Genomic DNA, 14,926 nt, shown 5'->3' with positions numbered 1-14,926 from the left:
AAACACGCATAGAAACATTCTTTTAAACTAATATGAATCTTCTTGGGAAAAAGCAACATTTCAAAAACACAATACACAGAAATAGCCTCCACCAATGTAGGAGGGGTGTGTGTGGAGTTAAAGAGTTCAGTGCAGAAATTTTAGTTTTTACCGTAATTAACAATTTTTTTTCAAACATTCTGAAGTTTGAGTATCCTCTGAAAATGTTGTGCTGGGGGAAAATAATTATTGGAGCTAAGCCAACACAGCCCAGTTCAGTGGTGAAAAGCTTCAGGACTCCTGGGTGATTTCTTCTTAATCTCTCACCTAATGCTTTCAAATCTCGATATAACTAGCAAATTACTCCTTCGAATTTTAAAAATCAAGACATTATGCAAGTGTGAATTAAAAAACAACCTTTCTTTTTAATATAATGTGAAGTTAATGCCAGTGAATACTTTTATTTCCAGGAAGTTTGCTAGAATTTAAGAGCTGAAGGGAAGAATGGTAGGAAATATCCTTTATAAATTAAAATAAAAGCAATCATATCAAATTCCCCAACTAGATTAACACGACATGCTTATTTGGAAGTTACTTTTATGAAAGGATAAACATTCATATCTGTTGATGTATCAGTTATTCCAATAGAAAAATAAAATTCGCTATTGGATAAACATTAGAAACACAAACAAAAGACAACTTTACAATTGGGGAAGGGGTGAATAACACGAGAAAGAGTTTTGAGTTTCCAAATGAAAGATTCTACATACACATACGTTAAATGTATAAAGAGATTTTGAATTAAGAGAAATTTTGAGTAATGATTACTTCCAGAAGAAAAAAAAAGCCATTATTTCCCCACTAACTTTCGTTTAATTGTAAGTATCACTAGAAAGATTGTGACCTATCCCCCTCAGTTACTCCCTCTAACCTCCAGCGGTAATATTTATTACTTTCTCTCCCATGTGTTTACAATAAAAGCTTTGAAAACCCATTATCATTGTGCCTTTGTATGAATGGCTATTTTTTTGTTTTCTGACCTGAGAGAGAAAAAGTGTCTTTTCCTTAGATCCTAGTTAGTTGTCCAATTGGTGCTTGCTTTGGTAAAGGTGACCCCGCTTTACCGAAAGCACAGACGCCCGGCTTGGCAGGGTAGGGGAGGGGAGGGGAGGAGACAAGCGGTAATCGAGAAGGCGGAGGGAACAGAGGGCCAAAGGAACGCCGTAGCCAATCAGAACGCACATCGACTGACAACCTACCAATCAGTTGGTCCGGAGTGCGGCAGTCTGAGCCGATAATACTAGGAAGGGGCTAGGCGGGCCCGGGACTGTTACAGTACAGCGCCCGGTGTGTGAGGCCTCAGAGCAGAGCACAGGAGCAAACGGCCTTGGTTATAGCGGAAGCATGCGACCTCCCCTACATTCTCTCTGCTAGAGCGATTCCAGAGGCGTCTCCGCAGCTTCCCAAGCCTTCCAGCACCCATTCCAGCATCCAGGGCTACAAAAGGCTATACTCCGGCTTATAACCCCCATCCCTCCAACCCCTGTAACCAACGGGTTTGAGTTCATAAGCCTCCTATGGGCTACTGAGAACTTGCCTGCATCTCTTCCATCCCGCCCCTTCCCTTCTGATTCCTTTCTCCCCCCCATCTTCGAACTCCTCATTTAGTGGATCCCCAGTTCCGACTGTCAACTCCAAAGTGAATTGATTGGTTCAATTCGCAAGAGCACTCGAAGATTTGAGAGCTAGATCACAAGACTGGATGTCATTTGCGTTTTCTGCCGCCCTGGACCACATATCTTTGGTGAGTCCGATTGCTTGGGTGAAATTGGATGTGGGAGGTGAACTAAGTCCTGAATTTAGGGTGCCTCTGAATCATACACACTTAAAAAAGACCTTTTATAGTTTTAAGCCAGGTCTTTTGACTTAAACAGATTTAAACCAAGCCACATGTCATGCACGACCTACCCGAGTTCGGCCTTACATAGCTCAGTTGTTGCCCGTGTGAAAGACTAGATAGCCAGTGACTGTTTTGCAACAAGCATTCTGGTGGTATTTAAAGCTCAGAAACAGAGCTTACTTTACAAAGCTTCGAGTTCTTGGAGAATGAAGGGCATAATTCATCCCGAAAACCAAGAGACACCAGTAGGGCACTGTGCCTGTTTGAGTTTCACAAAATGTTAGGTTGAATGAAAATAATTATGAATGGTAGGGCTTTGTCACCAGTTTACAATCCACTTCTAAGAAAGGTGAAAACAGATTCTGTTTGGTGTCTCCAAAGCAGCCAGTCTTTAGTGTAACGTCTGACAGGTGGGCCTAGACAAACAGCAGAGATACATATATGTTTCAATAAAGATTTTAATCTTGAAGTAATGGGCCCTAAGAATGACACAGAAACTATAGGAATCCGGAGAGCGAAGCAATACATTTTACGAGATTTGTTTAATGAATGGGGCAAAGTTATCTGGGTTGGCGTGAGATCTAGAAAATAAATTTGGCATGACCACATTTGACAGAAACCTGAGGTATAGATAATGATTGCCCTTCAATTATGCTAAGGTGATAAGGATCAGTACTCTGTACGACTATGTGCTAGTATGTTTGTGTGTGTGTGTGTGTGTGTGTGCGCGCGCGCGCGCGCGCGCTTGGGAGCGCACCAATTGGAATTGGGTAACCTTGAGGCAAATTAAGGCCACAAAGTGTCAGCGGGGTTCCGTGATCGTGAAGGTCATTGAAGCTGGGGTGGGTGTCTTGGTTGTCGCTTTGTCTTCACAGTGAGCAGCAGGTCGGACCGAGGGGCAGGTTGAGCAGAGGGGGAGACCCCAGGCGCACAGCCATGGCCGAACTTCAGGCAGCCCTTGCAGCGGGAGACTGGGAAATAGACGTGGAGAGCTTGGAGCTGGAGGAAGAGAGCCAGGAAGCACGGACCCCGCCGCCTCCCCCTGCGCTGCGCCCCCAGCCTCGTGGGTCCGGCGCCCCGCCAGCCAGCAGGGAAGGGGAGGACGAGGAAGAGGACGAGGACGAGGAAGAGGAGGAAGAGGAAGGAGAGGACGAAGGAGAGGGGGAAGACGAGGGGCCGTCCTCCGGGGCGCCAGACCCACCCCAGCAGCGAGCGCACTTGCTGGAGGAGGGTCCCCCGGGGCCGCTGCCGCCGCCGCCGCCGCCGCCTCTGCAGGGGCAACCGGAGACAGCGGGACAGGCGGAGCGAGGGGGCAGCTGTGCCCGAGGCGGGGGCGAGCAGAGGAAGCTGAGTCGAACGCCCAAGTGCGCCCGCTGTCGAAACCACGGTGTGGTGTCTTGCCTAAAGGGCCACAAGCGCTTCTGTCGCTGGAGGGACTGCCAGTGTGCCAACTGCCTGCTGGTCGTGGAGAGACAGCGGGTCATGGCGGCTCAGGTGGCACTCAGGAGGCAGCAGGCTACAGAGGTGGGTGTTTGGCTACAGGGCAAGGGTGGCACTGGGCACGGAGGGGACTGACAGTGGTGTACAATCTCCAACAGAAGCAGAGCGCACGGAGTGGTGTGTGTGTGTGTGTGTGTGTGTGTGTGTGTGTGTGTGTACACATTCGCGTGCTCTTTCAGTACAGGTAGTTAGGAGCCCCCACTTTTTCGGGGATATTGGCGGGGAGTTTGGGGATGTATGAGGATTGAATTTTAAGAGGTGAGAAGATATTCTGAATTCATTCTGGACTCCAAATGCATAAAATAAAATGCACGGGATTACAAAAGAATACAATTATATTGAGATCGATGATTAAATTTTGAATAAATATTAAATATATCAAATATTAAATGCAAATTTCACGAATCTCAATTTAAGAACCCTTAATCTAGAGGAATGAATATTAGAGCTGGAGACAGAGCCCGAGTGGGTTCCAGAGCAGACTTTTTTTTTTACTGCTTGTAAATAATTATTTTGGGGACTCAGTTTCCTAATCTATAAACTGAGAGGTTTGGATGAAAGACGTCTAAAGTCCTTTCCAGCTCTAAATCTTATGATCCTATGAGCATTCAGTAAGATAGCTCCCCCCCCCCCCCCCCAGCTATTCGATTGCTCCATCCTACCCTTTAAAAACAGAGATTCTGTTTTTTAGTTGTCGGAAGGGGAGAAAACTAACCCCTAAAATCTCCGAGCAAGGATAGACCTTTTACATGGTTGAACTCAGCTCTCATCCTTTTCTCACTTTCTCAAAAGGTTATGTAAGAATCCCTCAGGTGACAGTCCTAGAGTTCTGGAGGCTAGGGTTTGTAAGTAGTGGGGCTTTCCTCTGTACCTAGCTCTGTGATCATACCTTTCCTCTCCCCTCTTTTCTCTCCACAATCATTTCAACTAATTTGTCTTCATTGAGATTGGAAATGATAAATAAATGGTTGTTAGTTGAATTCAGATTTTATATTTTGAATGGTTAGCTAATATCAGAGAGGAATCCTCAAGGCTATTGTCCCTGCCAGGAAAGCTCTAGGACTGAGAAACTCAGAGATTTCCTTGCACATATTTTTGAGGGGATGGAAAGATTTCAGGGCTGAGTGGAAAGAGTTTTGGGATATGATATTTCAATGGGGTAGGATACTCACTGTGTGTAGCCTCCCTTCCTTGACACAGATCAAATGCTCTCTAACTTTATCTTAGAGAATTGCCTGTGGGCCCTGAGGGGCTAAGTGAATTGCCTATGATCATGCAACTAGTATTTATCAGAAGCAAGATTTAAACTTCCTAGCTTCAAAACTTACTCTCTCTTAATATAAATGAGTTAGCCAGCCATCACCTTATTCTACCTCTGCTCCTATTAGAAAGGTTATTACTTATTCCATTTCCTTTTTATTGATCAAATGACAACTTAGTATAAATTGTTCCTACCAGAATGTAGATTAAAAAAATACTAAGAGAGGAGACCCGAATTATTTTTAGCAAGATAATCTCCTTGATCTCTGGTGGTGAACACTAGAAATAAATTGGCTTTCTCCACTTCCATGCATTCAAGATTTCTAAGGAAAACTTGAACAAAGCAAAACAAGAACCCCTTTTCAAGGAAATCTGTCACCTTCCTCCTAGATTTTGCCTCAACAAGGTTAAACTGGCTGTTTGACTCTGTCCATAGCCAAAGTGGAGCTGGAGGTGTAGGGGTAGTAGAGGAGGATTGCTGAACCTTCCTCACCAGCAGAAGTCCAGCCCTCTGCCAGGCCTAAGATTTTAGCCCAGCTAAATCTGCTGGGGTTGAGTTGCGTGCTACCACTCACTCGCTATTCATGGGGTTATGGTTGAGAAACTGCTTTCTCCCTCCTCCACCTGGCTGTTCTGGATGGTTACATTTTGAGCTCATTTTCCTAAAATGCATAAAGGACTTGCATTTCCAGGGTGTGTGGGGACAAGAAAGGAGATCTTTAAAGGCAGAGATCCTAGCTGCCAAGAGTTTGGGGAATGGGGGTGGGGTGGGGAACAAGCTTCCAAATCATTGATCAAGGAAAGTCATCTACTCCTTTCAGTAGTTAATGAATCATACAACCAATATCTTCTTCTCTCTGTCTATTCAGCATGCTTTGGTTAGGACAAATTTTTTCTTGATTTTGGTTTCCTTTGAACTGGCATCTTGGATTTCAGTGGGATTCTATACGGGTTTTGTATATGCTCTCTCTTTCGTCTTTGTGTTTGTGTGTGTGTGTGTGTGTGTGTGTGTGTGTGTGTGTGTGTGTGTGTGTGTGTGAGAGAGAGAGAGAGAGAGAGAGAGAGAGAGAGAGAGAGAGAGAATGAGAGAGGTAGTCACAATTAGGTGGGAATTTGGAAGATTATACCAGATTTGGAGTGGTAACAAGCAGCAGGGAGCCTGCCTGGGAAAGCAGCTTGCTAAGGACTCCCAGGACCTGGAAGAGCAAAGAAAGGAATGGGGAGTGGAGTGGGGAGACATGAGGGGAGGCTGGTGACTGAGGAGGGGTATTTGACCCTCTCCCCCAAGCTATCAGAAAGTAAAATTGTCCCAAATGCCTGTTCCTTATACTTCTGGCTAGGTGACTTCTTGGGAAAATAATTCTCTTTTCTGGACCTTACCCCTTCTCTGATAGTCAGGTATCTCATTCCCCCCTCTGAAGGGCCTGCCAATGAGGTTTTTGCATACACGTACTCATTTCTTCATCATATTTGGAACTGTTTTCACATCAGGGAAATGAAAAAGTTTTGTGAGCTATGTCCTCATCATTTCCCTCACCTGTCCTTTTTCTTTGGGGAGTCTGTTAATTTTGTTTCCTCCCTGTGTACAGGACAAGAAAGGACTCTCTGGAAAACAGAATAATTTTGAACGTAAAGCAGTCTACCAGAGACAAGTCCGGGCACCCAGTTTGCTGGCCAAAAGCATTCTGGAAGGTAAAACAAACCAAAAACCTATCTTCTTGATCTTGGGGAACCTGAGGTCTTTTGCACTGAAAATAAGCTATGCTGGGCAGCCTAATCTCTACTTCTCAAAATTTGTACATTTGTTGACCTGTGAAGAAGTCTGAACAGAAAATAATTTTAAGATCTGAAGGCTTCCTTTCTTGTGCCAAATAGCCACAGCAGAGGGCATTACTTATTAACAACATAAAAAGAGTGTGTGCTAAGCATGTCCCTATTTGGGATGATCTGTTTATTGTCTTAACATTTAGTTGTGGTTTATTCACTAATAGATTATAATTTAGACCACATGAAAACTTCCCGGTAATATCAGTTATGATTAGAAAGAATAGTTGTTAACTGGAAAGAAAGAAGCAAAGGAAGGAATGTTCACCTCCTCTCATCCTTGCTTTACACTCCATGAGCTGTGTCTAAGTGGGTAAAGTGAAGTAAGGAGTTGAACCTAGAAAGTTTGATTGGTATAGTCGTCTAATCTGGGTAATTCACTTATAGAAATTTATTTTTATCTCTCCCTCCAGAGAGTTTCCTCTGATCCACACTTCGTAGCCTTAATTCCTGACCCAAAGCAATGTTTTAAATAATATATTGCTTCATAAACACACTTCTTCCCATTGACCTTTTGGGACATTTTGACATAAAATCAAATGGATTAAAGGATAAATTTGGACTCTATAACCCTAGTGATTATAATTGTTCATTTGTTCTGCTGCCCAGAAATCTAGCCATGCACAGTTTTCTCTCCTTTTCTTTAAAAAGATATTTGTGGGGTGGCTAGGTGGCGCAATGGATAAAGCACTGACCCTGGAGTCAGGAGTACCTGAGTTCACATCTGACCTCAGACACTTAATAATTGCCTTGGGCAAGCCACTTAACCCCATTTGCCTTGCAAAACAACTTAAAAAAAAGATATTTGTGACATTCAATTGAAAGAGTTCTTTATATATTGACTTGCTAAAAAGCATATGACTTATTAAAAAAACTTTTTGAAAAAAGTTTATCACTGTAATTAATTTATTTTATTTATTCCCATCCCAGAATATTCAGATAGAAAACCATATTTTAAAGTCCAGAATTATGAGATTTTATTAACTAAACATTCTAGGTTTACAAGTTATTTTCCATTTCTGCTATATTGATTAGATATCAAACTAATATTTTTGAATATCAGAAGTTAATTTGGTTGTAAACTGGACAAACAAAATTATGATGATAAAGATCATATTTTAAAAGTGCAACTGAACTGCCCGTGCAAAAATGTCAGTCTAAATCTAGATAAATAACTTTCTGACAAAGATTTATGCCACAGAAATAGAAATATTAATTTTCATTTTTTTATTTTATTTGCAAACGAGTGTAATGGATTTGTCATTATGTAAACACAAATGGCACAAAGAACTTTTCAAAGAAATTTGATAGTGGGGAATACTGGTGAATGATGGCAGGTCCAAATTATTATCTGTTGCCAGAAATGCTATTGACATTACACTATCTTTGTTTTTGACCCTGTGTGTATTCACAAAATATGGGCTGAATTAATCTGTGTTCTAATGATTGCTTATATAACCATTCTAGTTTATTGCTAAGATGATTAGTGCTTGGTGAAACAAACACACACAGACACACAGACACACAGACACACACACACACACACACACACAGACACACACACACACCCCTGTGATTTCAATACCTTCAAGCTAATTTTCTTTCCCTGACTTTTCCCCTCTAAGAAGAGTAACTAGAATGTTCAATGCAACATTGGGCTAGGCAACAAAGGCCTTCCCAGGGTTCTCTGCTTTCCTTGCTGTTCCTGAAATTCATTCTGAATCTTACCTCTTATCCTTCTTACTAATCTGCATTAAATTTCTTTATTTCTCTTTTCTTCTAGTTATCCTTGGATTATTCCACATCTGTAACAATGTGTACATAATGATCCATCTTTAGAAAATAAATATGACATCTGCTCTAGGTATAGATTTCTTTTTTAATAATAGAAAAAGGATGATGTGATGATAATGCAATTTATTGTAGGAAGCAAGTGAGGCAAGTTGGAAGGATGGTGAGAAAACTGGACTGGGAGTCATGAGACCTTGGCCTTGGACTCTGCTACCAGAAGGTTATGGGACAATGGCCAAGTCACATCACTTTTCTAGGTTTCAGTTTCCCTACCAGTAAAATGAGGGAATTATTTATACTAGATGGTTTATAAGATCAGTTCTACTCCATGTTTCATATACCAGGCAGCATACTCTCCTAAAATGCTGGAACTTGTGCAAAACATTAACTTTTGAGTCAGGAAACCCTCAAAAGGTAAAATTGGAGAAAATGCACAATGGAAATTGTAGAGAGGATTCTTTTTCAGTGATGGGTTGGATTAGGTAGCTGAGATTTCTATGAAGTTGGATCTGGAATTCTTGTTCTATACATTGGGTTTAGAAATTTCTAGTGATATAAAATTATGGATAGGGGTTCTTAAATGTTGTTAACCAGAGAATTAGTGTCACCATGCTTGAGTTTCTTCTTGCCATGTTGTTGTTCAGCCTGTTTTTTTCACATATTAATATCATTCATTTTCATGCTTGCTCTCTTTAGGCTATCGACCCATTCCAGCAGATACTTACTTAGGAGGGACTTCCCCTTTGCCTCCTCCAGTGAGTGACAGGATGAGAAAGAGACGAGCATTTGCTGATAAAGAATTAGAGAACATTATGCTAGAGAGAGAATTTAAAGAGAGAGAGATGATGGAAGCCACTCAAGCTGCTGCCTTATTTCTGCCTAACCGCATGGTACATGGACCTGAATATAACACCTATAAAACTGCCTATAGCCCAACTCCAGTAGAAACTCCAAGCAAGGACTTTTGTAATTTTTTGCCTACCTGTCTTGATCTAACTATGCAGTATTCTGGATCTGGGAACATGGAACTGATTTCTTCTAATGTCAGTGTGGCCACTACCTACCGGCAGTATCCTTTGTCTTCCCGACTCTTAGTCTGGCCTAAGTGCGGCCCCATTAGTGATGCTCTTCTTTACCAACAGTGTCTACTAAATGCAACCACTTCAGTACAAACTCTGAAACCTGGGACCAACTGGGACTCTAAGGTGTCTCAAATTCAAGATGGACAAAATGCAGAGCACAGCATGATGTCACCCAAAATGGAAAATTCTACATTGTTGCCTCATGGTCATGAGATCCTAACCTCCAGAAATGAAATTCAGTGTGCCCTTCAGGAAGTTCGTGAAAGATCAGCTTTCTCTCCTCCTAAAAGAAATTTTTCTCAGATTTCTAATAAGGACTCTGCATCTTCTCAAGAGCATGTCTTAAACAAGATCAGCAAAGAAAGCAGCAGGCACCCTCTGCCACTCAAGTATAATCCATTCCACTCATTATTTCAGCAAACACTTAATGACAAATCAGGACCTGAGTTTAAAACACCATTTGTCAAAGAATCTTTTGAAGAGGCAGCTAAGAAACATAGAGAGTATTCAGTCAAAGAGAACCAGAAATACAAATTTACAATAGACAGATATGCGAAAGATTTTTTTGTGGCTAAACAAGTTGGAGCAAAACTTTCCACAAATGAACCTCTGTCATTTTCTGTTGAGTCTATTCTTAAGAGGCCTTCATCTGCTGTCACTCATGTCTCTCAGTGAACTGCTGCTTAAAGGAGAGGCTTTAAACTTTTGGTATCTTGCAGAATTTTTGCCAGCTACTAACTATTTTTAATGAAAAAATTGTACAGAGGAACTGATGATGTAAATGATGATTTTAAAATATGTTCATATGTATGCATGTGCCTTTTTCCATTCAAATAAATATATTTAAATCTAAAGATAGACAACCCACCTAAATACAAACTGTAAAGTTCTAAGCTTTACACAGCATTTCAAAAACAACAATAAAAATGAAATTACATTAAACAGACCCAATTCCTGAAATAACTAATCCTCTCTGCCTAGGTAAATAGGAAACTTTGACCTGTTCATGTGATAGAAATGTTTAAATCTGATTAAGGGTAAGTCTGCTTACCCTGAAAGGTGTGTCACAATGATCTCACTCTTAATTCTCCATTTTGAAGGGCTTGAATAAATTTAACCTCAGTGATTTATGGGAAAATAGCAAAACTGTCCTGAAGAAGAGCATGAGGATTATTGAGTCTCTGGTGTCACATGGTGAACTTTTAGGCCATCTAAAACTCAAGACAGTTAAAAATTATCATAGGATCCTAAGTTTAGAGCTGGAAGTGACCCCAGAGATCATCTAGTTTTCATTTTATAGATAAGGAAACAGACATAGAATGGTTAAAAAATTGTTAGTCAATTTTAAGTGGCAGTCAAAACTCCAAGTAAGATTCTCTGGCTCCAGATCCATTATTTTATGTTTCCCCATCCCCAACCCTGCACTATAGCACATTTTCTATTTATCTCACAGTCTCAAAATCATTCCCGTGGTTCCTTTATGAACTTTTCTATGTTTATTTCACAATGCTATCCTATTCTTAAAATCTATCACATGAATTACAAATTCATCTCTTAATGGCCAACCTACTGGTAATAAAGAATGCAGGTGGATGTCAAGCACTTGAATAAATTGTTGCTCCTTAGATCTTGGACAGGTACCACTGAAAGATCATGAAATGGGTCCAGAATTGAACAAGAAGAGAGGTGCATGCTGGATTACATTTAGGAAATTGCCTAATACTTTCAGTTGATATTGTTACTCCATATCATCAAAGTTTATCTTTTTTAATAGAAATATTCACCCACACTTTTTTCTCTTTTAAAAATCAAATTAACCAATGATTGATCTATTTTATTATTTTTTCATAAAACCAACTCCTAGTTTTATTTATGAATTCAATTGTTTTTACATTGTTTTATTAATCTCACCTTCAATTTTTCAATCTATTTTATTTTTAGTTTTTAGTTTTTGCAAGGCAAATGGGGTTAAGTGGCTTGCCCAAGACCACACAGCTAGGTAATTATTAAGTGTCTGAGGCTGGATTTGAACTCAAGTACTTCTGACTCCAGGGCTGGTCTTCTATCCACTGCACCACCTAGCCACCCCTCACCTTTAATTTTTAAGGCTTTCCAAATTAGTATTTAATTGGGAATTTTTAATGGGCTAATTCACTGATCTACTCTTTGTGTATTTCAATGATGTAGAAGATGCTCTCTGGCTATGAACATCATTGTTGCAGAATAATCAAAATCTAAGTTCTATCAAAGAGAACAATGGAAAATGCCTGGAAGATATGAATAGGTTGCAATCTATTAGTGACAACTTGTGTAAGCAAAGTGAGAAAAAAGCCATCATTGAGAATATGTAATTTTGGAAGGGAAGGAAAGTCACATAGTAAGAGTGGCAAATAACAGATGGGCACCCTAAATATTGCTCTGGTATCCATGAAATATTAAAGACCCTTGGGAAATTAGATTTATGGAAGGATTTGGATAAGCATCATGCAGAATGAGAAAGTAAGAATGAACTACTCTCCACATTGGTTGAGTGAATAAGCATAATAAAGTGTATTATTATGGATCTAACAAGGCATCGAAAATCCTTAATGATGGGGCAGCTAGGTAGAGCAGTGTTTAGAGCACTGGCCCTGAAGTCAGGAGGACCTGACTTCAATTCTGGCCTTATATACTTAATAATTACCTAGCTTTTCGACCTTGGGCAAGTCACTTAACCTCATTGCCTTGCAAAAACAACAACAACAACAACAACAACAACAACAAAGAAATCCTTAATATTTTGCTCCTTAAAAAAATTATAGATTAGAGATTTGGAAATGACTCAAATGTCACTCAGTATAACACACATACTTGAATAAGAATTCCTTCCTTATAAACACACATATGAGAGTACACACACACACACACACACACACACACACACACACACACACTAAGATATTTATTAATATCCTAGTGGACTGAGCACAGATTGTCTCTAGTAGTCATTGGTCCTCCTGACTCATTGCTCTATTCCCTATGCCACCTAATTGCCCCATTGATGGAGACACTGGGAAAGATAAGTTTAGAATGTACATAGCCATTGACCTCAAAGAACTTAATTGGGGCTAGGAAATCAACATGAACTTATACAATTCACATGTACTTGAGAAGCACATTAAAGTTATGAAACAAATTTGAGACTTTAAGGAAAAGGATGATTAACTAATCAGGGATCTGAAGGATGAATTCAAGAAGGAGATGACATCTCTGGCACCTACTGGTTGTGTTGGATAAATTGCTTAACAAGTTACTGCTCCAGGCAAACTTCTAAGATTATATCTTCATGGGAGGTGCTGACCTGTTTTAATAGAGAAAGTTTCCTCATCTGGAATTCTTCATGTCAAGGAAATCACAATTCTAGTCCCTATTTTTAAAGAATAAGTAGGAATTGAACAGGTGAAGAAAGGGAGAAGGATATTTCAGGCATAGGAATTGCTTGAGCAAGGCTGACTGACATGAGATCTCAAAGTTGTTCAAGGGCAGAGAATTATCTGTTTTGTCTAGTTCCTCAGTGTATCTGGAAGTAAAAGATATGAAATGAACCTGGAAAGACTGCAATGTTCTAGAGACCTTAGATGCTAGGAAGAGGCATTTTAAAAAAAAATCACCACCCATCTGATAAGCAGCTAATATTTAATTGAGAGTTTCTTGGATATTAGGGAGGGAAATCACTCAGTACTTAAAACATTAATTCTGGCTATTTATTGGAAGGACACATGCTGAAGCTTAAATACTTTGACCATATAATGAGAAGACAGGACTCATTGGAAAAGACTGATTCTGGGAAAGATTTAAGGCAGGAGGAGAAAGGGGAAAACAGGAATGAGATAGATAGATAATGTCATGGAAGCAATTAACATGAGCTTGGACAGACTTCAGGAGATAGTGGAGGATAGAAGGACCTGATGTGATATGGTCCACTGGATTCACAAAGAGTTGGACTTGACTGAACAATAACATGTACTAGAGACTGTCAAGTTCTGAGTATACAAAGAAACTGGCAGTCTAATGGGGGAGACAACATGAAACCAACTTCATAGAACTCTGATGTATAGAGGATAAATTGAAGAGAATTAACAGAGGGAAGACTCGAGCATTAATTGGGGGGGTTAGAAAAAGCTTCATATTGAAGACTGGGTATGAGCTGGACTTGAAAGAATCCAGGGAAGCCAGGAAGTGGAAATTAGGAAGGAGAATATTCCAGGCATGAGGAAAAATCAATGAAAATCTTCAGTCAATAAAAAGCCACTGAAAATTTTTGATCAAGAGAAATGGAATGCTCATCTCTATATAATAAAATTCACTCTGGCAATGGCATGAAAGATGAATTAGAAACAGGGAGAGAGATGAGATGGGAAACCAATATGAGTTGATTGCAATAATACAACAGGATGCTGATGAGGCTTGTACCAAGTGACAGTAGAGATGAGAGGATGAGAGATGAATTTGAGAGGTCTTATGTAATTAAATTTGACTTTGCTATGAGAATTTGATTTGATATGAGAAAGGGGAGAAAGAAAAGAGCCTAAGTCAACTTCTAATTTATTGTTGTTTGTCTTTCATTTTCAAAGAGGATTAATGACATCATGGATGATATTTTTACTTGCTAATGATGGATTGGATTTAAATGAAGCATAATTGTGAAAATTTGTAAGCTTCACTCTCTTTTTCCTGAGTCATTGAAGTCCTACTCATGCTTCTTTGGTTATCTACCTTTTCACTCAACTTCAAATTTATGAACTTTAGTGACTGAGTGAATGATGAAACCTCAGGCAGGAATATTGGAATCAAAATGGAAGAGTACACTTGGGAAAAGAGAATGAATTTATTTTGTTGAACTTGATATGCAAATAGGTCCAGGGACATGAAAGCAGATATTTCCAAAAGGTAGTTTGAGATGTAGCCCTGTAGATCAGAGTTTGGGAGTAGGAAAAATACATTTGATAGGGAGGAATGGGATCAAGGATATAAGTAGAGGGATTAATTCCCTTCTATTCTTTGTCATAAGGGAGAAGAGAGAGGGATGCTTCTAAGAAATTTAAGAACCCTCCTCCAACATTAAATGTTTTATTAGGAACAATAAATACTATAAGCAAATAAACTTGCTAACTATTTGGTTTTTAAATCAGTTGATTTCAATAATGATAGTTGGGTAGCTATTGAGTGTGGCCCCAAAGGGCAGGAAAACCTGAGTGCAAATTTGGCTTCATATACTTCCTAGCTGTGTGAGCTGTTTCCACACACACAAAAAAGAGTTGGCCTTAAAGTCAGGAAGACCTGTCTTCAAGTCTTACTTCATGCAATGAAATTAAAGATTAAATTTATCTATAAAAACATTAAAGTACCAAGTCATAGATCTAGAGTTGGGTGGGAACTCAGGGGCTTTCTAGTTCATTCCCTTCATTGTTTTGATGAAAAAAAATAGGACAGGGAGGCTAAGTAACCTGTCTAAGATCAAAAAGATAATAAACATCAAAAGTAGGATTTGAACCCAGATCTAGGGCACTTTTCACTGTACCATACTGTCTCCACCTAGGGAGTAGATTTC

General features: G+C 39.8%; 1 protein-coding gene across 2 annotated transcripts; it reads left to right on the top strand.

Annotated features, from left to right (window-relative positions):
* The first annotated feature begins 1,307 nt into the window (after positions 1 to 1,307).
* On the top strand, positions 1,308 to 10,278 carry DMRT2 (doublesex and mab-3 related transcription factor 2). Of its 2 annotated transcripts, none has more exons than XM_074195938.1 (4): positions 1,308 to 1,783; positions 2,755 to 3,403; positions 6,229 to 6,331; positions 8,951 to 10,278. In XM_074195938.1, the coding sequence occupies exons 2-4, from the start codon at positions 2,816 to 2,818 to the stop codon at positions 10,009 to 10,011; spliced, it is 1,752 nt and encodes a 583-aa protein (XP_074052039.1). In that variant the 5' UTR covers positions 1,308 to 1,783; positions 2,755 to 2,815; the 3' UTR covers positions 10,012 to 10,278. The 2 variants fall into 2 exon arrangements, with proteins under 2 accessions (XP_074052039.1, XP_074052040.1); XM_074195939.1 differs by lacking the exon at positions 8,951 to 10,278 and adding an exon at positions 8,247 to 8,944.
* The last annotated feature ends 4,648 nt before the right edge of the window (positions 10,279 to 14,926 follow it).

Source organism: Macrotis lagotis, chromosome 8, assembly GCF_037893015.1.
Source record: "Macrotis lagotis isolate mMagLag1 chromosome 8, bilby.v1.9.chrom.fasta, whole genome shotgun sequence".
Lineage (NCBI taxonomy): Eukaryota > Metazoa > Chordata > Mammalia > Peramelemorphia > Peramelidae > Macrotis > Macrotis lagotis.
The sequence above is the reverse complement of the archived record's forward strand: the minus strand, read 5'-3'. Positions and strand labels throughout refer to the sequence as shown.

What these genes read in the sequence shown, in the direction of transcription:
- DMRT2 (XM_074195938.1), top strand. Translation starts at nt 2,816, where the DNA reads ATGGCCGAACTTCAGGCAGCCCTTGCAGCGGGAGACTGGGAAATAGAC. An exon ending in GGAGGCAGCAGGCTACAGAG is followed by an intron (nt 3,404 to 6,228) that starts GTGGGTGTTTGG and finishes CCCTGTGTACAG; the next exon opens with GACAAGAAAGGACTCTCTGG. An exon ending in GGCCAAAAGCATTCTGGAAG is followed by an intron (nt 6,332 to 8,950) that starts GTAAAACAAACC and finishes TGCTCTCTTTAG; the next exon opens with GCTATCGACCCATTCCAGCA.